At 41.9% G+C, this 23291-nt stretch overlaps 1 protein-coding gene across 9 annotated transcripts in view; it reads left to right on the plus strand.

The window, feature by feature from the left end:
- rapgef6 (Rap guanine nucleotide exchange factor (GEF) 6) overlaps positions 1-23291 on the plus strand; it is a 161602-nt gene that overhangs the window by 87999 nt on the left and 50312 nt on the right. For all 9 annotated transcript variants that reach the window (XM_030438059.1, XM_030438065.1, XM_030438062.1 and 6 more), the window contains 2 exons: positions 16275-16406; positions 21718-21898. In XM_030438059.1, coding sequence (XP_030293919.1) covers positions 16275-16406; positions 21718-21898 — 313 coding nt within the window. The remainder of the gene's footprint in view (positions 1-16274; positions 16407-21717; positions 21899-23291) is intronic.

The raw sequence follows: 23291 nt of genomic DNA on the forward strand, positions 1-23291 counted from the left end.
ATGCACAGGAAGTAGGGGTGATAAAGATCGATATGAGTTGCATTAGGCCAGGCCAGGCCCAACTCAGCTCCCATTGGTCATGAATCACTATCGAGTCCTTTTGAAACATTTTTTTCTTTTCTTTTTAAGTCTGGTGATTTGAAAGATAATACAGAAACATCACATGTATGTATACGCACAACATGCAGCATTGTTAGCTTGTGGGGACGTTGTAAACCATCATAAAAAGCTTCTTTGTTTAACAGAATTTGTGCTATATGAGAAAATCAAGGTCCCAAAAAAATGCAGTATTACAGGTCACTTCAGTGTAACCTCTGTTGGGGTTTGAAAGGGCCCTCCATTTGCCTTCGTCACATCCTATTGTTTTGAGAAATTATTAGGTAACTGCTCTTTGTACTGAGTACCATGTTAAGATTTAGGTACAGTATGTAGATGTATCGGCTACTCATTAGGATTCCGAATAATCAGGCAGCAGCAGTGTCTAATCAACGGTTTTACAACTACAGACATAAATTCAGTCTCAAAACCTTTATTTATACATGAATAAGGCTGCAACTACCAATTATTTTTATTGATTTGTTTTCGTGATCGATCGGTTCATTGTTTAATCTAATCTAGAGCCCAAAATTATGCCTTTAAATTGCTCCTTTTTGTCAAACCAACAGTGCGAAATCGAAAAAAAAATCTTTAATGTCACAATCGGCAGAGAAAATCTAGAAATCCCCACAATTATGAAGATGGAACCGGCAAATGTTTGACATTTTTATTCGAAAAATGAACAAACTTTTGACAGATCATCAAAATAGTTGGCATTTCATTCGCTCAGTCAAAAAATAGATTAATCTTCTTCCGCAGATATTGACAGGATGAGTCGACAAAGCACAATAGTAAGCACAACTTCGTATTATAGAAATGAATATAAGGTGTTTTTTCTTATAATAAGTAAACAAATCTGCCAATGGAACAAATGAAAATGGCCTTGATATGGTGTTTGAAAATGTAGTTTGATATTATGTTTAATGAGATATTTTGACCAGAAATTAGACAAATATGCAGAGCTTTTCTTCCATTCAGTACATTGGAAAAGACACATTGTTTTTGAGACATTTATTTGGTTTTTCCAAAGCTGATCTTTTAGGCGACCTAGCACCACATATTGGCCACAATTTCACGGCCAGACATCCTTTAAAAATGAACATACCCTCAAATTTCCTGACGGCACCGATTCTCTTTCCAGCTGTGGTGCAGACAAAGGTCACAGGCGTCCACTCTCTGCTGATTGAAAAGGCTCTCGCTCGCTTAGTTTACCCGTCTTCACCTTATGACGTTGAACTAAGAAAAAAATGCAGTGCTCTCTGATCGTTTGAATGGGAGCAGGGGCATAAAGGAGCCAGTGTTGTGTCCTGAATGGTGTAATTACTGTCCATTAGCTGTGATAGCTTGAAATTTGAGAGTGAAAAGCCCACTCAGGCCCGGTGTGCATTATCATACATACAGTGTGGCTGCTGGTCAACATCGCTAGGCTAAATGGACTGAAAGCGAGGCTGCTCGTGTGGGGACGCACTCTAGCCTTTGTGCACAAACGCATACACATCGACGTGAGCCCTGCCATCTCTCTCTCACATACTCTCAGTTTAACACCCACTAATGCATAAATACACACACACACACACACACACACACACACACACACACACACACACACACACACACACACACACACACTCAAGCCTCCGTACTTGCAATGGTCAAAACAAAACACCCACATGCATACAATACATGTGCACATACACATAAATTACTCCCCCTCACTTTATATATGCAGACTCCGCCTACCCAGAGCTCTGTCAGTCATGAGCTGCTACCCCCACCCTTACACATACACTCATCCTAGTGCTGATATTTCAACCACCCACAGCCCCCACCCCCCCCCAATTTCCCCTGCTCCCATTATCTCACCGTTATTGATCCACATCCCCTCCTCTGCCTGCGCAGCCAGAGAGCCTTTACTGGATAATTTTCAAGGGCATTTATTAACACGAGATGGGACAGATGGACGGATGGGTGATTGCTCTGTGGGTGCTTTTGTGAATTTGTGAAAAAGGGAGGAAAAACGACAAAGAGTTGAGAGAGGGTAAAGAGGACACAGACAATGCATTGCCTGTATGAAAACAAATGTGATCAGGAAGCAGGAAGGTCAGTTTGGCATTGCAGAAACACTTAACCCTACTCATCTGCTAATAAATCATTATTATATTTAATATGTTGAAATACACAGACGCACACTGAAGTGATTAACCTTTAAAGCGAGCGATTCTTTGTGTCGTAGGGGCCATTCACTCATTCTTGAAATGAAACGTGCCATTTATCTGTTCAGTTCAGTGAATAGGAAAATGATTATTTCTCTGCCTTCAACTATTATCGTAAACCACATTTTTAGTGTTCACATTTTTCACTCTGAATATTCATTACCGCATTCAACTCCTTGTGCACATCTGTAGACTGTCACGTTGCGACGCACTGACAGCAGCATGGAACATTCACACCAAAAGCAGCCAATGATTATAAATTCAAGCCATAATGGAAAGAGTGGCTTTTATTTTTCAACTGTATCGGTGCCAGCTCAGCTCATATCTCGCTTTGACTTCTCTTTGTTGTCAAGACCAATTTTTGGCAGGTAAAATAATAAAATGTCTGATAAACGTCGGAGTCCAGGATACGGGTTAGGTCGGCGGGCAAGCAAAAGTTAATTTCCTGTCCTGTCGGCCCCTGGTACCGGAATTGTAGTCGTTTCTGTCCGGGGCTGGAGACCTGAACAGGATCCAACATCAACGAAAACAGAACCGAAGGGTGGAGCTGCCCCTGCACCCGGCCCCTGGGTCAACCTGTAGGGGTGCCAGGGGACGCGCTGCATTTGTGTGTTTGTATGTGTGAAGTAGTGTGGGTTGGGCTAGAAGGCAGGAAGCATCTGTTAACAGAGGGGAGCCAGGAGGTACTGAGCTGCATGTGTGTGTATGTCTCCAAACATGCATGTGCGTGTGTGTGTGTGCATGCACAAGTATTCGTGTCAGTATTAAAGCCAAGTGTTTAGCCTTCCCTCCTGTATCCGGCAGACCTGGCCGTGGCCCACCTTCCTCAGGGGCCCAGACAGAGACGCCTTGCAGCTTCCTGCAGCGCACACACACTAACACACATACATGCACATATTCTTACAGAACAAAAGAAATAGTTGACATTGACTATAATGAAGTTGGCTTGATTTGAACTCTGCATCAATGTTACATATTAAAACCAGTGGAGTCCGTCATACGGAGCCCACGAGGTGAAACAAGTGGCATCAATAAAGCTGCAGCAACGTGGATGTCTTTCTGTTGAAAACCATCAAATCAATTCCATTAAAAACCTTTGTCTTAGCATCAGTTTGTGTTCACGCTGTTCTCCTACAGCAGGAAGATAGAAGAGGAGTTGCAGAACATTGAGTGGGTGGGAGAAAGAAAAGATGGGTGCAAGAGAAAGGAGATGGATGGGGAGGACAAGGCTGAAATGGCACAAAATAAATCTTCTCTTTAAAAAAAAAAAAGAAAAACCTCACCTGGATGAAAAGATGGGTGAGGGGTGCAACATTAGAAAATTCAGTGACCGTCAGAAAGAGACAACATTCGCTTTTTCAATGGTGAAAACTGCCCAGTGCTGTTGGTCTTAACTGTCCTGAAACGTTTAAACTCAAACATAAAAATACAGGAGGAGGGCAGACGGGCAGTGACAGGTTGAACTTTCCCTTCAGATGCATCGAGCACTGTTTGGCAGCAACTGTCTGCCGCCTGCTGACACACACACACACACACACAAACACACACACACACACACACACACACACACACACACACACACACACACACACACACACACACACACACACTCTCTCTCTCTCTAGTTACTAACTGGGAGGAATTTACACTAAAGCCTGGTTGTAATACCTTCAGTCCTCCAGAGAAGAATACTTGACTCTGCAGGGGTGCCGACCCATGTTAATTAGCTTCTTCACTGTGTAAGCCGCCAGAAAACTGAATGAGTGGTAAAAGACTGTGTGGGACGAATGAGCGTGCAGCCAATTTAGAGCCATTACTCACCAAGAAAATCCAGACTGGCGTAGCTTACACTGATGAAGAGAGTGTGGTAGAGACATTATTTCATGTTCCGGGTTGTTATTACATTTACAAGTCAAGTCTGTTGCCTGTAAAGTTCTTGTAAAATTCCATGTAAAATCAGTTAAATGGTTTCTGTAATATCTATTAAACTCTGGCATGGAATCTTGTACTTGTGACTTGGACCGGAGTCAGACTCTAATCACTCATCTGGCTATATATCCTTTTATGTTTATTAATTAACGTATCCGTTTACCAGAAATCCTATCATAAACATTTCCCTTTACACATCAGTGTAAATGAGCCACAGTTACCTAATGAGCTCATTTTCATACACAGTCCCTGGATAAGTTCTGACAAATGCCATTAATATAATGATTCAACAAGTACTCCAATCCCATACAAGTTAATACAGTTCCTAAATACATTACGGAAGTACATAGACATATTTAAACAATGAATGTATGTAAATGCAGTGCTAGAGTTTAAACACTTGAAAAAACAAAAAGGATTACACCTTGACTGTTGATTTTAGCCCTGATGTTGGTCGCACTTTATGTTCAAGTCAACTGATAAGACATATCAGGCCCAACTTTGTATCCTATTAGACAAAAATCTCTATGTTCTTTATCAAAATTGAAAAAGAAGCACAGTTATACCCTACACTAATAAGATATAAAAGGCCAAACTTTGCTTCGCATCAGACAAAAAAACACAAAGGTGTTCTTAATTTTAAGATAAACAAAGTTATAACCTAGGAACACTATTGCAGCCTAACCTGATACTAACATGACACATCACTTCACTAACGGATGTGAGTTCACTCCTCCAATCTAAACCATCAACCATCTTTCTGATAGTTATCAGAAAGATTGTAGTATTAGGATCTCTTAACTAGAGCATAATTTGGTATACAAGTGTCTTAGTATTCTTTAGATCTATTAAGGCCTAATATGTGGTTTCTAATGACAGCCTGATTAGTCGCATAGTTTATAAAGAATATATGATATCTCATTCAATACAAAATACAGTTTATGTCTTACTAGTGTACTCTAAATTAATGCGCAACCTTGATTGTTGTACTTACGCATATTCATATAGTCATATTGTCATGTCAATTCATATTGCAAGGGCATGAAGGAAAGGTACCTTTTGACAGTTTACACCAGACAAACTAATAATGACTTGTTTAGAACTTGAAGGAAAAATGTTAAGGACATGGACTTACTTGAAACTGATTATAAATGTCTTGGCTTTATTCAGGACTTTATAGCACAGACTTGAAACATGATTTCTCCCACCCAATTTCAACATTTCTAATTTTTCCATGGAAATATACACCTTCAGTTCCAGTTCCAAGTAAATATTTGAGTAACAATACAGTTCTGATTCCGGACAGGCATCCATTGTTCCGGGGTTGTATACTGTGTTTGAGATTACAGCAGTGTGTCCAGGATTTAAGAATGCGTGGATGAGTCATTAAACATGAAAAGAGGGCAAAGAAAGACCAAATGTATGCAGACACATCGTCTGTCTTTTCCCTGTTCCTCTTTCCCTTCTATTGACTGACTTTGTTTATCCGTCCTTCCTTCCCTCCTTCGCTCTCCTTCATCACTCTCAGACAACTGGGGCAAAAGTCACAGGCCTTTGGAAGCATTGGTGACAGTGCCATTCAGCATCCCGTCTGTCACAATACTGGCACGACAAAATGTGGATCCTGCCAACTAATGGCTGTTTATCCACCGTAGGAGCTTGCCAGCCGCTCTCTGTCCGGGCTAAAAACTTGCCAACCAATGATAACCTCGTACCTCACAAACAGGTGCCTGCCAAGTCACAGGATGCTGGGTTTTTTCCCCTAACTGAGATTAAAATGTGTTTCAGAGAGATTTTTCGAGGCAATGTGTTGCTATGCAGAATCCCCACCTTATGTTGGAAAACAAAGTTTTCGTTTCAAGCTGCCACAGTTTCAGGTTCCAACCATTAGTGACTCATTTTCTCTTCCAGCTCATCTCTGAGCATATGTCGCCATAAAAAGTACTGCAGACTATTCACATAGTTGCATATTTTAACAATAAATTAATGATTTTTGTTGATATTGTGCGGCTGAAGTTAAGTGTCAGTTGCATCTGCTGTTACTAAGACAGCATCATTGTCTCCTCTCATATAAAAGAGTTTGACATGTCATATACTTTTTATATATACATCTTGCTCTTAAAAGGGTAGTCCAGTGATTAGGTAATGTACATCCAAAACGTTTTGAGTTTTGTGAGAAACATATTTTAAAAGATCATCAAAATCAAAGCGACAAACGCCTGGATATTCTGCATTTAAAGCAACATTGTGTAGAAATTGCCATTTTGTGCAGTTTGCTGATAGAATCCTTTATTTAACTCTCCCTGCCCCGTAAATCATTTCAAAGTCTATACCTTCAGTTTGTAACACAGGCTTTCTGTTACGAGTCTCTAGCACAAACTAAGATAACCCTGATGACATCACTATGACATCATCAGGGTTACCTAAATTTATGCTTAACAAACACTGAGTAACCTATTTCCCCTCATCAGATGCCCAAAACATATTTGCACATATTCACATACTTCCAACTTGCACTACCTGCATTTCTATCATTTTATAGTCACATGACCTCTCTGGTGATCCCTTGTTACATCTACTTGAATGGTGTTGTTGAAAAAAAAAAGAATTTGACACCTATTCTTACATTACACATACGCGCGGTGAGAGCCGTCTCTGGGCACGACCTTACGTTTTTCCTGCATGTCTCAAGACCGCCAATATGCAGCACTATACGATCTTGGCACAGTAAGCATGCTGCATGTTTATTAGCTCACTTACGCTGATGAGATTAACTCGTAAGGTATTGAATTTGGTAATTTGGTGAGTGCCATAAAAGTATCCAAGTTCGATACCAAACCGCAGGTACTTATAATGTGCATTAATGCTTCATCTCGTGTGCAGAATTTTACATTTTTTGGTTGCATTCGTGTCCAGTACCTACTATTTGTCGTGTTTTGATGTGCATGCTTTTGTGTACTTTAATCATCAGGCTTATTCCCCCTGACTTCCTTCAGAGGCACAGACGCCATTATTCAACTGAGTTGTACTCCCCGATGACTAAACGGAACATCATGCTTCCGTGCTTCCTGAACAGAACTCCTCTCAATGCATGATCAAGTGTTTATTCTTGTGGGAGAAGGTGTTTATTCTCTTTGCCCTGGTTAATTCTTCATCTGCAGTCCTGAAGAATACACAAGTTAAGCATGTTAAAACAGCAGCGACACACAAGCGTTTTATTTTTGGTCGAGATGTTCTCTGCAAGTAAGGGGCACTTTTTTGAAAGTCGGGTTGGCAAAAGAGATGGAGGTAGCCTCGCTGAGAGAGACGGTCCATGTGTCTGCATGTGCACACACACACACACACAAACAAGGATTCAGTCTCCTCTGCTTGACAGCGTTGGAGTACTCATCTCTTCATGTGGTCCCCTGCTAACTCCACCCAGTCTCTTTCTCTCCCTCCTCTCTCCTCCCCTGTCTCTGTGGCAGCTCTGCCTTTGCAGTTGTCACCTCCAATTCCAACTTCTATTCATTACATCTCCCCTTACCCCAGCTGACACGCACACCCGCACACACTCTGTCTCTTCCATGCGCTGTCATGGTAGCTGAGATACGGTAGTCTGGACTGAGGTAGAATTGGATTCTTAAGAGAATATTTGAGACGTTTTATCTTCATCTGTTCACTTCATCCTCATTCGACCCTTCGCTTTCAGTCCTATCTCAGTTATATGCTCTTCACACACTACGCTACCTTTGCTCTCTCCCTCTCCTCTCTCTCTCACACACACACACACCCTTTCAATCGAGCCTCAGTCGTGTGACGCTCTTTGCCTCTCTTGCCGTCTCCTCTCGCACTCTTTCATTTTGACTTTCTCTCTCTCAGTCACATTCTCACTCTATTTTCTCCCCATCTCCATCTGTCTCCCTGCACTGTATCTTACTCCGAGCGTCCATGGACTTGCCAGTAATAGAGTGGAGCATCGCTGTGTGCTGAGTCTATTCAATAGGCTCAGTGTATGTTTTACTGAATGAAGCCCATAGTATATTCCATCTGTGTGTGGGTTGGAATGACTTTGCGTTGTGTATTTCTTTTTGTATGTGTTGTTGTCGGCCTTCCTCTGTGCGTAAATGTGAGTGTACTTCATGTGCATGTGTTTTCCACTTTGGATTGCTCATGAGTGTGTGCGTGCGTTTCTCGACATCGTCCCCGTCTCACGACTTCAGACCCAGCCAACAGTGGCCTTGATTGATCAAAGCTTTCTTCGGCGCTACAGGGCTAAATCTGGAGCTTCAAAATATGTGTGTGTGTGCGTGCGTGCGTGTGTGTGTGTGTGTGTGTGTGTGTGCGCGTGTCCTGTACCAGACAGCTGAGCCAATGTTCTCACCTGGCTAGTCTGATGAGGCAACTTGCAGTCTTTTCACTCCTAGCTACTGCCTTTGATGCATAAATGGGGATCCAGTAAGGGGGGAAAAAAAATGCAAGAATTGAGGATTTCTCCCAAGAAGTAGACAGAAAGTGGTGAAGACCAAAAGAGAAGGTGACAGCGAGTAGGGCCACAGTAGTGACAGGGGAACTGGAGAGTGGAGGCTGTAATGAGGGAATGAATCATTGAACGCAGAGTGAGAGAGAGACACACACAGGAGAGTTAATAACTAAGACAATCAAAGCGAAGAGGTGAGATCGGCCGGAAGGAGATGGAGTGACTCGGAGAGCGGAGACATGAAAAACCCAGCGGAGATGAGATGCAGATATCACATCAAAGGACGGAGTGCTCATTTGTGCGGCGAGACTGTTGCTGCATTGTGTCTCTGTGCAGAGGTGAACTGCTGCTGTCTGTGGTGTAACAACCTGCTCGGAGACACCTCAACACATTGTGACAGCTGTTACGAGTGGAGACATATGTTAGCAGCTACAGTTTAAGGTGTGATTGTATTCTAAATATATAGCGGGAAAGCTTTTTATAGAATGTACCTTCTGTTGAACGCCTTTTTATTCATGAAGCTTCGATTTATGAAGTTGTTGCTAGAAAGCGGAGTTTACTGACTTACTTGTTGTTGCACTTGTGAGTCAATTTGGCCTTCACGTGAAATACACTCGCAAGAAACATGACGGAGACGCTTCCTGCTATGTAATCGAAGGAAATGCAAAGTTTGCCAGTGCACTTTAAACAGAATATACCAATCCCTAGTTGAATGTATTCTCATTTTTGACATTGTGCCCTGTTCCGAGCACCTGTCAGAAGCAAGACAAAGCTTTCCAAAGTCGTTAAACTTGGAACTACTGTCTTTGCTGATCAAGATATTTCATGGCAGTCACTTTTTGAAGCCAGCCTGCGACCTCGGCACACAACAGATCTTTCTCTTTCTGATTCAGTCCTGAAAATCGAGTACCTGCTTCTCTTTTTATATAGTTCCTCTTGGGTTTTTATGGAAATGTCATATTTTGGTCTGTCCCATTTTGAATGTAACATGTTTCGTTTTTAATGTACCCATTCTACACCTGCAAGCAAGGACACATTTCTGCACAAAAACAGTAAACAATAAAGTTTTTTCTCTTTTCTATGACTTAACAGCTTGATATCTAAAAATATATTGTAAATGGGAAAACATGTGTTGACAGTAAAAAAAAAGAAAAAGAAAAAGTAGAAGTATTGAAAGGAACACAAATATTAACATATCAAGTGGTGGTTGTGTTGCTTGGCTCGTTCACCTCAAGTCATGTCAACGTAGTTTATCACTGCTGACATCTACAGGCCGACCGTGCTAATGTCATATACCCGACTGGTGACCTCACTACCCATCACATCCCCCTGTATGTACTCAGCTGGGTTATGAGAAGTGTATAGCTGCTACATCCAGCGAAGCAACTTGTAAAACAGGACTTAATTGCACCAAAGCTTGTATACATTTTTCAGTCAGAAGGAATGAGTTGGTGACTTATTCGTTCGGAATTTTCTTTTTGGGGAAGATTAATGATACTTGAATGAATGTTGGTCGGCAATAGCCTCTTTGAATATGAGATTTTTTTTTTTGTAGTTTTGGTTGGTTGGTTTCGTTTTAACCAGGGTAGTTCACACTTAAGAACATGACAAAGGAAGATCTTGCAGAGCACCAACTCGTGCTCCATGTTTTGTTTTTTTTTCTAATTGGATTTATGAACAGAGGGACGCGTAAAAATAATATTCGTAGGCTAAAACAAAGATTTCCCATTGTTTGCCAGCAAAATGAGCAAGCTTAAACGTGAACCTCTCCGAAGACTCCCGCATCTGTTTTGAGACACTGAAGTGAATTACTAACTCTCTGCTATTGTCATTTTTGTTTTCCCTCTGCAAACACAACATTGTCTTTAAATATTCATTAAGCTTTGTTTCTGTCATTGTTTATTGAACCCGTTTTAATTATCATCCTCGTCAGGATTCATCAACCTCATCACATTTTCTTTAATTACTCAGCTAAGCCATTTGTCCCCTTTATTATTCATCTTAATGTATTGTTCTCACTCTTGCTGCCGTTCCTCTCTGTCTCATTATGTGTGTTGATTTATATGTCTTCGTCATGCTCCGTCTCTTTTGATAAATCTTCTGTCCTTGTCCCAAGTCTCAGGTGTGTCCTGCCCTGTAGTCATTAAATGGTGTCTCTGCACCCTAGCATAGCGCACGCTAAAACAGCATTGGGTCATTTTCAAATAATTCATGCAAAACGGAATAGAACTAGCAGCAATGTTTTAAAAACTGATCAGATTTGGCTTTTATGACACCCTCCTCTGTCATGAGTTTTTAATGCTGTGGTGCCTTCTGGGACTCTTAACCAGCCCATTCCAGACTATTATGCCAGACAGACCGGGACTCATCCATTAATGTCTTCACATTTCCAAAAACATCTCTCTAAGCATGACCTACAATGTAGCCAGGATTATCCAAACACTAAATTGCCTTTGGGAAACCCAGTCTCTTGTCTCTGTAGCCAAATGGCCAGTCTGGGCTTTATAGCCCATTTTATCACTGAGGAAATAGGAGAAACAGAGCACTCAGGCCCACAGCTAGTTAATCTCATTGTTAAAATTGGATGCAAAAGTGAAACTGAGTTTAGTTTTATGGAAGAAAGAAAAAGAAAGCATTAACCTAATATGTTTTAGGTTTGTTTGAGATGTGTAATCATAAAGTCAGCTTACAAAATGCAGGATGGCCATTTGTATGTTGGTTTAGTGTGCTTTGGTCAATGTTTGATAGATGGTTGGGGGAAGGGGGCTACGAATGAGAAGTCATATTAAGTATGTCTGTTCTAAGTGCCCTTGTGGCTCATCGGGGTTGGAGTGTCCTAAGTTCTCAAAAAAATGCCAGAGATAACTCTTTAATATGGAGTAGAAAAGCCAGAAAATGTTGGGTTTGACCAGCAGTAACTTAACATTAATCAGCTGAAAAGCAAACAGGATGGAACAGAAAAATACAGCGTATGTCTGGAAGTACAAACAGGGATGCAGAATATGTATTCAACTCTAAGGCACAGAGATTTATTTAGAAGCTACAAAATTACTGAGAGCTGGTCGTCAGGGGTTGATAGCAGTTGTGTTACGTCACTGCAGCTCGCTTGGAGGCAGGGCGGGCGCGCTTTGGAACCATTCAAGAGAAGGTCTGTCTCGGCTGGCAGCTCAGCTCAAATGGGTGCAATGAAACTGGTGATGGAGAAGCAAATCAGCTTGGAGTGGCTAGACTCAGCCAGGCCAAAAGTTCAAGTGGAAAAGCCCTCAAAAGTCTTTGTATGGCTCAGGGGGGCCGGTTTATTTTCTTCAATTGGCTGCCCGTTGCTGCTGAACGCCAGGTCAGATCGGATGTCATATTTTAGGACGAATACCACTATATTGATGATATTTGCACAGACATGTAACATATAATTGAGACCTACCAGAGTTGCTGTAATGAGGGACAAATACAATGCAAAATGATGATGGATTTTATTGTTCCCGACAAATACATCATTGGTGACAGTGTTATGAACATACATATTAGAAAATGATTTTCTGTATTAGTCACAGCATATTGCCCAGCCCTGCCAGATGTGTTCTTTGTTCATGCCATTAGCCAATTATTCATTTATAAGCCACCAAACTAGGGAACAACTTGATGTTCCAACAGCTTCAGCCTGGTTCCTTACAGGGTTTTTTCACCCTTTGTGGCTGCTCCATCTTTCTTGGTTTGACTGCGTCCTCTCCCTTACTGTGAGTAATGATGAGGTGTGTTCCTCTGGAGTCAATCAGAGTCTGTAAGTGACTGATGATGTGAAAGCTTGGTCTGTTTGCCTGCGACATAACATTTAAAGCCAGCTTGATCCTCCGATGATTGCGCCCGCTCGTTGACATGATAGAATTGTACAGCTGAAGGAAGCTTGCACATTTATATTTAATCTCCTAACTCTCATCCTTAATGCATGAGGAGAATGGAAGACCCCCTAACACCCCCTGCCCCCCGACTCATTCCCGCTGGGAGAGGGAAAGAGGAGGATTAGGGCAGGATTAAGTCTTGGGTGTGAATAGGAGCCACGAGACCACCACAATTATTCACTTCCCCCATCACTCTCTCAACCTGACTCCCCCCTCCCAGCCTTCGCTCACACACACACACACACACACACACACACACACACACACACACACACACGAACATGAACTTCCTCTGCCTGTCCTTGCCCCATTTAGTGACCTGGCACCTTAAAAAAACACACACTTGTGAGGAACCTTCCCCTCATACTGTATCCAACTGTAATCTTAAGACTGTATCTTTTTCTTAGTGAGGGAATAAATCCAACAAAGTGAGCATGAGCTATCCCTCTGCCTTTTTAATGACCTTGCTTGTTTCCTTTGCAAAGCTCTTCCTTATAGCAGCTCTTAAATTGCAAAATGTTGCTACAGTATCAGCAGCATGTGCCACAACAAAATCCAGCATCGGTCAGGCCGTGATGTTGGGTCAGTTTGATTGCACATCTGCATTTAAACTGAGCTCCTGATCCCGATGCAGACAGTACCAATCACTACGGAGTTGCCTAACCTTAACCCCGAACTTCCTGTTACACAACTTTGAAATTTTCATTGTAGCCCACAACAACTAAACGACCTCTCGAACCCCTAAAGCACTTCTCGTTGAAACTGAAATTTCAAACTCAGTCAATGGAAGTGTTTCTGTTTGATTTCTAAACTTTCCCCTGCTGTTTCCAGACCTCTTTTGAGCCTCACAAGATGAAATTCTCGCTGTAACTTTTCCGTGAGACCTGATCGGCTCAGCAGTATGACATATGAACAATAACTTCTGTCTCCATGTGTGTGTGTTCTGGTGAATTGATTAAATGGATGCAGGGCGGGTGCTTCATCATCGCCAGCTTATAACTGCTCCATCACACAGAAATCAATAAATACTTACCTGTAATAAAATTTTGCAATCACTCTCTGTGTCCCCTCCCCCGCCACTAGATTTTCCCGTTTCTTCTTATTCATACAGAAATGCAGCTAACTGCTAGTGAAGAGTGTTGGTCAGCAGCAAACATCAGGGATAAGAGAAGAAAATTCTAGTTGTGTATTCGTGTGATTTAGTCAATAACACCAGCAGTCGAGGATTAGGTGTTGCCTGCAGTTCCATATTTGAAACTCGCAATGCATTACACCGATGAACCTAATGGGGAAATGGATTTCGCTTAGATACTCCTTCAGTCACACTAAAACTCATTTGTGAATGGTACAGTAGCACCCTGTGAAATTAGTACTGTTTAAGTGTTGCTGATATAACTATCATTGAAATATCTGGCTGCTAGAGAGAAACATGGATGGACCTGGGATATATAAATAATAAAGTGGTATACTACATTAATTTAAGTGTGTGTGTGATGCAGAAAGAAGGCAACAGATGTCGTAATGTTTAAACTTTATAGATGCTGAACTTCAGTTTAGTTTTGGGGTTGGGGGTTCGAGTCCATCAATATTTGACCACCTGGGGCTGAGACTCAACAGTCAACCATCTTTCTCCAGGAGTTGCATTGTGTTGCTTTATTATGCCACACATTAATTTCAAGCCATCGAACTTCTGAAACTCCGCCCCTAAATACTGTCTTTCCCTGTGGGTTTCGGGACGTGGGGGAGGGTTAAGTGCTGACGGAGTCGCTGATGAGAGTACTGAAGGGGCAGAACCCCCAGACTCTTTAATATTACATGTTGGCATCGTGGTTCCTTGTTGCCTCAGCTACAGTAGCTTCCAAGCTTCAGTTTGGCTCGGTGTGGTTTTGCACGTACGACTGTTGGTGTCGGTGTGAGGGTTTAAGCGAGTGTGTATGTGTGTGTTTGGACAGCCAGCACGGTCTGATGTGGCGATGGAGGAGGTGTGCTGTAGGTTTGTCCGTCGTCGCAGGAGGACTTCTTCTCTAACCCTGACACTGCCTCGGTCTAAGCTGGTAAGACCTGAGAATTGGAGGTTTGGCTTTCTTCTAGAGCAGAGGAGGCACCAGATGGATTTCTCCACAAGCCCAGGAAATGGATATGAAGCTGAAGTATTACGTTTGAATCCTTTCCGATCTTGTGTTTTATAAATCAAGGTGTAAAACCTGGACTTGAACTTTGATTGACTTGCTTGTACACGCTGGGTAAAGGTGCCTTGACTGTTTGAATAATGGCATGCACATGAGCTTAGCAGGGCTTTTGAATCTTTCAGGGTTGCATATGAGTCTACCAGGGAGCAGCGTCTTTGGGTATTCCTTTGTGTGTATTTATTGTAAATCTCTTTAATGGTAAAACTGTGGCTTTTTCTACAAATTGGTTAATGAATCGGTGGTGTAAATCCGTGTGTTAATGAAGAAGAGATAGAAAGAGTTCCACACCAGGGTAGGATGTCTTTTTTCAGCCAGGGTTGGAAATGTTGATGCAGTGCTTCAGACTGAACTTCATGTGAACTTGGATGCACAGATGCAGTCACTTCTCAAAAGACACCCTCTCCATGGTGCTGAAACATTCAAACCCACTCTCCTTCTGTTTATATATTTATTCATCACCCAGATGAACCAGCAAAATGTGTCCTAATATTGACTGAATATTGGACATAATCTTTCATTCTTAACTAGCTTTATTGAAACCGGATTTTAGAAATAGCTAAAATAAATAATGAAGTCACACAGGTGTGTGCGGTCATTCAGTTTATAGGTCAAACATTGATCTGGTGGCCTGTTTGTCGCTTTTCCTATTTTATTCAGGCAGTTTTTTGACAAGTTGTCCTCTTGCACAGTTCAAAACACATTGTTTGTGAAAGGATGTGAAAACGTTCACATGTCTTTCAGAAGTCTGTCGGCTGCTTGATTGACAACTTTATCTAACTCTGAATCTGAGTGGTTGATTTGAAAAGGAGCTCCGAGCAATTTTTGTATTGCGCTATCTTCGCAAAAGATGACGGTTTCAAAATAGAAACACATTCAATTTGTTTGATACCGGTGCTCAAACTTTTCCTCATGCAAATTGTCTTGAGCTGCGCAGAGCAGATTTGCCAAAGGCATGAATTCTGTTTGTGGCCCACTTTCTGCTTATTTCATTGTTGAAAAGAAAGTGTTCGAATGTCGCTCTAAATGAGTGTTCTTGTGTTCATGTGAATGTTTGTCTATTTAGCGTGTACTCATAGCTCATAACATGTAGGCCATCTGCAGAAAAGAAAGCAAGCCATGCCCTCCTCATGAGATGGCCAGACTCTACAGTTTTCTAGTTTGTTAAGGACGCTCCTAAGATATAAAACCAGCCTATCAGCTCCGACTCTCTTCTGTCTATCAGAAATCATCTCCATCTCCAGCCTTGGATCACAATTTACAGCCGTCTGAAGTGTCTTCAGCTCCGACCTCTTCATGTTAATTATCTTGGAGTGTAGCATGTGAAGCACTGCCAAACCATATTGGCTTTCAGGCAGATGAAACAGCTTTGTATGTTTGTGTGTCTGTGTGTGTGTGTCTGCCTGTTTTTCTGCCTGTTGAACATCCTCACCACCTTCTCTTGTTTATTGTTCTCCTTCTGTCTCTCTCTACCACTTCCTGTCTGTCTGAACAGCTTCCTGCCGACCTCAATAAGATGCACCTAACGGACCACGCCCACCAGCAGGTGATGCACATGCCTCCGAGCCAGTCAGGATGCAGCATCGCCAGCGACTCAGGAAGTAGCAGCCTATCAGATATTTACCAGGTGGGTGCCTCAACGCTTTCTCTAAGGTTTTAGTTTCCTTTTTGTTTTTTTTCATAATTTTCCGATCGTCATACTTTATTTTTTTGTTCGGCTACCTCTTGTCTTAAAATTCTGGTTTTGGAATATCCTCCTTCTTTTAACAATCATGAAAAGATTTGTTGTATTGTTCGTTGATGGATAAAAACTGTCACTATAATTACATTACATGCAAAAAATAACGAAGCCTGTCTAATCCAGTGACAAACCCATCTCCATCTCTTCCAATGCCACACAGCGGCAACATCTGCTCTGTGGCAAGTGTTTTACTGATGGTGGGTTCTCCCCGGCTTGATTTGCTCCAATTCTGTCTTCCTCCTTCCTTGCAATCCTCGTTACCTTGCTAATTATTGCGCATCAGTTGTGTGTCCCGTTGATCCCTTCCCTACTTCCTGCTGCGGACGAAAGGTCACATGCAGGAAATGAACCTAACCTTTCGAACTCTCCTATACCTCTGCCACAGGTATAGAAACTGTAATGTCATCAGTGTAGCTGGGTTCATAATACTATTCTATCGGTAGCATGCAGTGAATGGTAGTCAAATAAAGACAGTGTGACATCCAGTGTACCTCGTTTACGCAGATGATGTCAGACACGATGTTCAATTTAAATTTCCCAAAACAGGTAATGTCAGGAATGGTTCAACACGAACATTAAACGGGAGTTTATTAACTTCAGGGAAACGTCCCATTTCCTCCCAGTCTTTCATTTTCTTTAATTCATATAAAAAATGCATATCACCTCAAACAACTCTCATTTAACCGAGCTGAACACATCCTTTTGAAATCGTTATGTGTCATTCAAATGTGATTTCATTCATTTTATGCCACCTCTGTGCTCCTCACTAAAGGTTTCTTTGAATGTCAGCAAACTCTTATTATACCGTTTCATTCAATGCAATTACCCAGTTTTTTTACAATCTGGAAAAGTGTGAATCATTGAAAGGTATCATTGCCTGACCCGACGGTCTTTATATTTTTCGCTCATCTTGTATCAGCCTCACCTTTACGTGACATTTCTGAGCAGCTTAATGTGCCTTAGGAATTTAATGCCTCTCTTGAGTGTAGGGTGTTTTGGAACAGCCGTGAATCAATAATCCATAAAAGGGTACATGACAGGGCTGTCACCTCATCATTTTAAATCCCTCAGATCTCCTAATCTCACCTCTTTACACTGACAGTCCTGCTAAATCCAAGAACCTCTCAGTGTTTCCATTCAGTCTTGACTCTCCCCCACAGGTTGTTGTTCCTCTTCACAACATACATGCCACATTCTTCACACATGTTTGTGTTGTAAGAAGTGGTCCTGTTTGACACCGGCTTGTTAGCATTGTTAGCATTCATCAGTGGAACTTTTGAGGTCCATTAGCTGTGAACTAATGAGCTAGGTACAGGCTAATGAGCTGGGATGATCAATGGGCACTGCTGGCTGCAAAACTAATGAGCAGCTTTTAGTGAGGAATGTTAACAATGCTAATATCCCAATTTCTTAATTGCCAGTATTTAGATTTTATTTTTATTCTATTTTATCATGTTGAGGGTGATTAATATCAACTATAAGCCATGTACAGGCCAAACTAATTGGGAGGCCTCAATCTACATAAAAAATGTATTCAAACTGTCTGATTATGTTGCTCATTTAACATGGATTCCCATAAACGCAACTTTCAGTAAAGAAAAACACAAATAATGAGGAGACAGTCATATGGAAAGGTCAAAAACACACAACTAAAGGCTCACTTTGCTCCCGTTACATATTAAAAAACACATTTTAAAGATAACTGTCACTGCCCACATACTTCCACGCATCATTCACGTTGAAATGGATGTTAAGCAATACAACCAACAGAGGGCGCTGCTTGGCGTCGAACCTTTCTCACATGGACCTCCACTTTTGCTACGCCGCCACCCAACTCGCATTTATTTTCCTTCCCAGCCTTTTAAACTTCTCACCAGCTAGCACAACCTTTCAGTCGGTTCAGCCATTTTTAAAACGTCTTCCTCTTGTCCTGTACTTGTGTCTTGATTGGACTATTGGCTTCACTGCTGCACTGCCCCTCAGGACTACATGAGGTACTGCTCCGTCGGTCCGTAAGACTTCCAAAAACATGCCAAAATCTGAATAAAATGACTGCAGAGTACGGACAGAAGTCTATGTCTGTATCCGAATGTGTATCTACTATTGAGCATAAATGAGCTTTAAGACACTGGGGAATAAGCACATGCTGCAAATTACCATCAAGGCTGCATTAGTTACTTTAAAGGATTCTAACACTAATGCGCTAATTACTTTTAGTCATTTTCAGCTGAATGTGGTCTCAAAAGAAAACGGAATAAGAAGACATAATTTAGATATTGAAACCACAACCTGCCCTCCCTCCTCTGCCTGTTTGTGAAGTGTTTGCAGATGGATGCAAGTCAGGTGAACCTGCGTCAGACTTTAAACACCTGAGACCTGATCTCTTCATCCTGAGATTAGATATTAATCGCACGGATCTGATCCTATCAGCTTGTCGCTGACCCAGCTCTGTGTTTGTTTACAGCTGTCTTAAAGCACTGACCCTCCAGTCAGCTGTGCTCCTCAGCTGTCAACACAACAGAGGGTTTTTGTTTTGGGGTATCTCCCAGTCCTTTTTTTTTTTTTTTTGTCTCTCTCTCTTACTTAACTCCGCCTCTGCAACTGTTTCACCCTTTCTCTGCTTCCTCCTGTTCTGTCATTTCCCTCCCTTGTGCCCTTTCCCTTCTCTCTTCTGTTAGTGACTCTCTATTATTCTTTACTATTTATTTCATCACCCATCCGTCTTCTCTTACTTCTGTATCCTGAACTTCTGGTGCTGCCCTCTCTCATGTTTGTCTCCTTCCTGCCTCTGTTTTTCTGACACAGCACTGTTAAAATGTGGGGGTTGGGTCGTGGGCAGATCTGATGCGCCTCGACTCTTGGAAATGTCCTCCTGGCTCAAACTCGTTCTGAGACCGGGGGACTTGGGCTGAAAGGGCACATCCTGCATTCTAAATGAACTGAGCCTCTCAAAAGCACTGAAAGATATGTCACTGGCAGAGGTTGAGATAAAAGCGAGGTGTTATTGTGTCAGGGTTGCTCTGCTGTTTTTGTCCCTTACCTAGATGCCTCTATTTTCCAGCAAAGCTTAAATTAAGGGCTCCTTTTCTGCAAGACTTGAACCTTTGCCTGGGTTTTCTGACCTGTTGGTAACTATTCAAAGCACCACTGCCCATGTGAATGACTATAATTGCTGTAGGCCTGACGAATAACTTAGAGAAATATCCTTCTTTCTTTTTTTTTGTGTGCAAAATTAGAAATTTATTCTGGTTTTGTTTGAGTGTTTTGTGTGCCGATTGGTAATATGGAGTATCTGACTCATTTACTATGATAGTAATTTATTATCAGTGTCAAAGACAATACAATCAGGATTCACATTTCATTTTCGGGGAAGTATTTTTTACTCCTTCTCTAATCGTATCTATTATGCTAAATTCAAATGCAGAGCTGAGCAGCTGGTGTGTTTCTAAAAGTCCTCTGAATAGCTTGTCCAAACCAAAATTAAGAAAACAAGCGAGGACCTGTGCTTGAACTCTGTTACAACCGTTAGCTTAATCTTTTTCCCTCAGAGAAACCTATAAAACTCTTTGGCCAGGCACCAAATCTCTGCGGAACCCAAGATGTTGATCGCACTGTTGGTTAGGGAGTCCATCTTATTGTGAGGCAGGGCAGGAAATTAAGTTTTTCCCAGCAGCTACAGCAGCTTATATCACAATCAAAGCTACTACATTCTTGGACTACCGCAATGTAGGTATACGGGTGCCTACAAGATGGATGTCTTCTGGATTTCAAGGACTTCCTGCTCTTTATTCCATGATGACCCCTTAAAGGAATGATATGGACTTTGTTACACAGTAAAACAAAATGAACTGTGATAAAGTAAATGGAAAGTAGCAGCCAAGCCGTTTGTGCACCAACTAATGAATGTGGAGAGCATCTAAACTTATTAAATGGCCTTTCTCAAATCGAACAGTGGTGGTTCATCTTTTGTAGACGTGTTTAAGCAAGCATTATCGTTAAGCTTTTTGTGAGTTGTTTATGTAGTGTCTGCTTTCCCAACGGTTGTCATTGTCCAAAATGAAGCTCGGAGTATTTAATGATGCACTGGCATAATAATCTGTCAGAAACATAGTACGGTAGTAGTCTTCAAACAAAGTCACCTCTTTGAAATTGGCAGACACAGCACCAACATTTTGATACACAAGTTCTGTAAACTAGGCCAAAAAATTAAATATTTTTCATTAACAATCAGTCTTACCAGTCCTTAAGAGCCACATCAGCACCAGTGTTTTGAAAAAATGAATCAAAAGCGGTAAAATCTGGCTCAGTTTCCCTCGACAGTTCTGGTCCTACCTGTGAGATGGTAGCAGATGGCCTGCAGTGCTGCCACCACCACTAGAATCTCCTCTTTTCACCTCTCGGTTGACGGTTCAATTCCCAACTGACCTGAAAGCCCCCGTGCCCCTTCAGAGCAGCACTCTGCCAACCATCTGTCTGCCCCGCACAGGGGAAATATGGTGGAATATGAATTATTGCTACTGGATTTAAATATTTGGCTGTTAGTTTGGGGTTCGGTGTCAGGGTTTGCGCTCAGGGTCACAGGCACAGCTGCTCATACCAAGGTTATTCCTCGTGTGTTGAGTGGATGATACCTCACTGAAAATAAAATGAAAATGAAATAGAAATGAAAAGTTCAGTAGCGTAGATACTGTTGGATTTTATATCTGACATGCTTGTTGGCTGCTTTTTTACATCACTCAGAATTGCTAATTCAACTGATTTGACTAATTTTCCCAGAACAGCTAAGCTTTATATTGTTATATCCCTGCTATGTGCCAACATCTTGTAATGGTTCTGAATACCCTTAAACCTAATTTGAGCCTGTTGTCAAATGTCTTTTAACTCGCCTGAAATTGAACTCCACTTTCTTAAACTGGTGTACTATTTCAAGGCCTGCGACGCATTTTGCCATGGTACACATAACTGCACCCGGATAATCTCTAGGTTGCATTATTACTGGTATAAAAGCTTGATACAGTCGTTTTAGAGTCAAGCAGGTTCAATTGGAAGGCAAATGAAACTCTGTCTAGAATTATTACATGCCCTGAAAATCCATAGCACTTTAAGTTACTTTTGAAGTCTTCCCCCCAGACTTCTTCCTTCCTTCTTTCTGCTGTTAGTAACCTCTGTCCTGCCTTCTCCGCTGTCTTTGCTCCAGGCCACAGAGAGCGAGTTGGGAGATGTGGACCTGTCCGGACTTCCAGAGGCCGCGGTGGACAGCGAGGAAGAGGAGGAGGAAGATGAGGACCTGGAGAGAGCCTCAGACACTCTGCTGGGCCGAGACCTGGTCCGAGAGTGTCTGGAAAAGGACCCAGCCGACCGCAACGACGACGACATTGGTCAGTAACTCTCAGCTGGTCTTAAACAGTCGTTTTTCTATCTAATATGTCTTAATGTTAACTTGGAGTTTTAGTTTTAGATTTATAACATTTCTTAAGGTTATTATATCTTGCTTCTCACTAAACGATCAGTGAATAGCACAATTAATTTCAATAAAATACACTTAAACGAAATGAAGCACCGACGCAATCTGTGCTGTTACCTCACTCTTGACTGACAGTTGTTGTTTTAGACATAATGTACATGAACAGCCTTCACAGACTCCATCTATCATTCAGTAAGCTCAGAGGAGATACACAAATGCCCCTCTCACAAAAAGACCCCTCGCGGTGGACTCTAAACACCGGCGCCCTTCCGGTGTGTATTTTTAAGGAGGCAATCAGAGAGATGACCTCATTAGCGGGACCCGGTGGGAGAAGGTGACCACATCAGAGAGCTGAGGGGAGTTGTAAAAGGCCCGGCCCGCTGAGTGCCTGCTGGGAGGCCGGCCTTCTCATCACCTTCACTGGTTACTCGGCTCATTCAGAGAGGAAGAGACACTGTAGGGAAGACGGTGACATGTTAGTTTGGTACAGGCCTTAAAAAATGTCACATCATCTTTACTTTAAATCGTTTTTTTAGGGAAAATAAAAATCGCAATGTAAAAATTAACATTCCCACTAATGGTGAATCATATCTTACATGCAATTGGGGAGTTAGTATAAACACATAACTCAGTTTTAGGGGTTACAATTAAAAATAGGTTTGGAATGAGTGCTTTAGCCGATCTTGATACTGTCATTACAACCTTGTAATTGTTCGAGATTTCAACACTGCCTGACTAATAACACTGCATCGGCTTATTATCTGTTGATTTTGCCAGTTTCCTGTATTCAAACAAGAGCCTGTGGTCTGATGACAAGTGTTTATTATTAGATATATAACCTTGCAGAGTGTAGCTCTATTCTCCGTTAATTACTCACATCAGGATACATTCCCCTCATTGCAATCAATATAGTTCAAGTGACTTTATTAGTACCCAGAGGTATATTTTTGTATATCCCAAATACTTTTCCGCCTCTGACAAACGTCCAGCCTTCTGGAACTTCAAACACCACGAATTGCCTAAAATACTGGGATGGTTTAACCCAGGTTTTTCAAAGACCAAAGCAAAGAAGAACAGAGACGGAGTAGGCGAGAGGAAATGAACGAGGCGATAACAGCGGGGGGAATAAAACGGAGCCACTGAGCCAGGCTGCATACTGTGCAGGTTGAAGCTTGGTCACTGTGTTCTCAGCCACAGTGCAGAGGAAGTAGACAGACAATCCGTAGGGAAGGAACAGGGTGTGAAAGTTTCTCATTAGGCATAAAAATCTTAAGCGTAGATGGTATGTTCTGCAGCAGTGTGGCTAT

The sequence above is a fragment of the Sparus aurata genome, chromosome 13 (assembly GCF_900880675.1).
Source record: "Sparus aurata chromosome 13, fSpaAur1.1, whole genome shotgun sequence".
NCBI classification, from domain to species: Eukaryota; Metazoa; Chordata; class Actinopteri; order Spariformes; family Sparidae; genus Sparus; species Sparus aurata.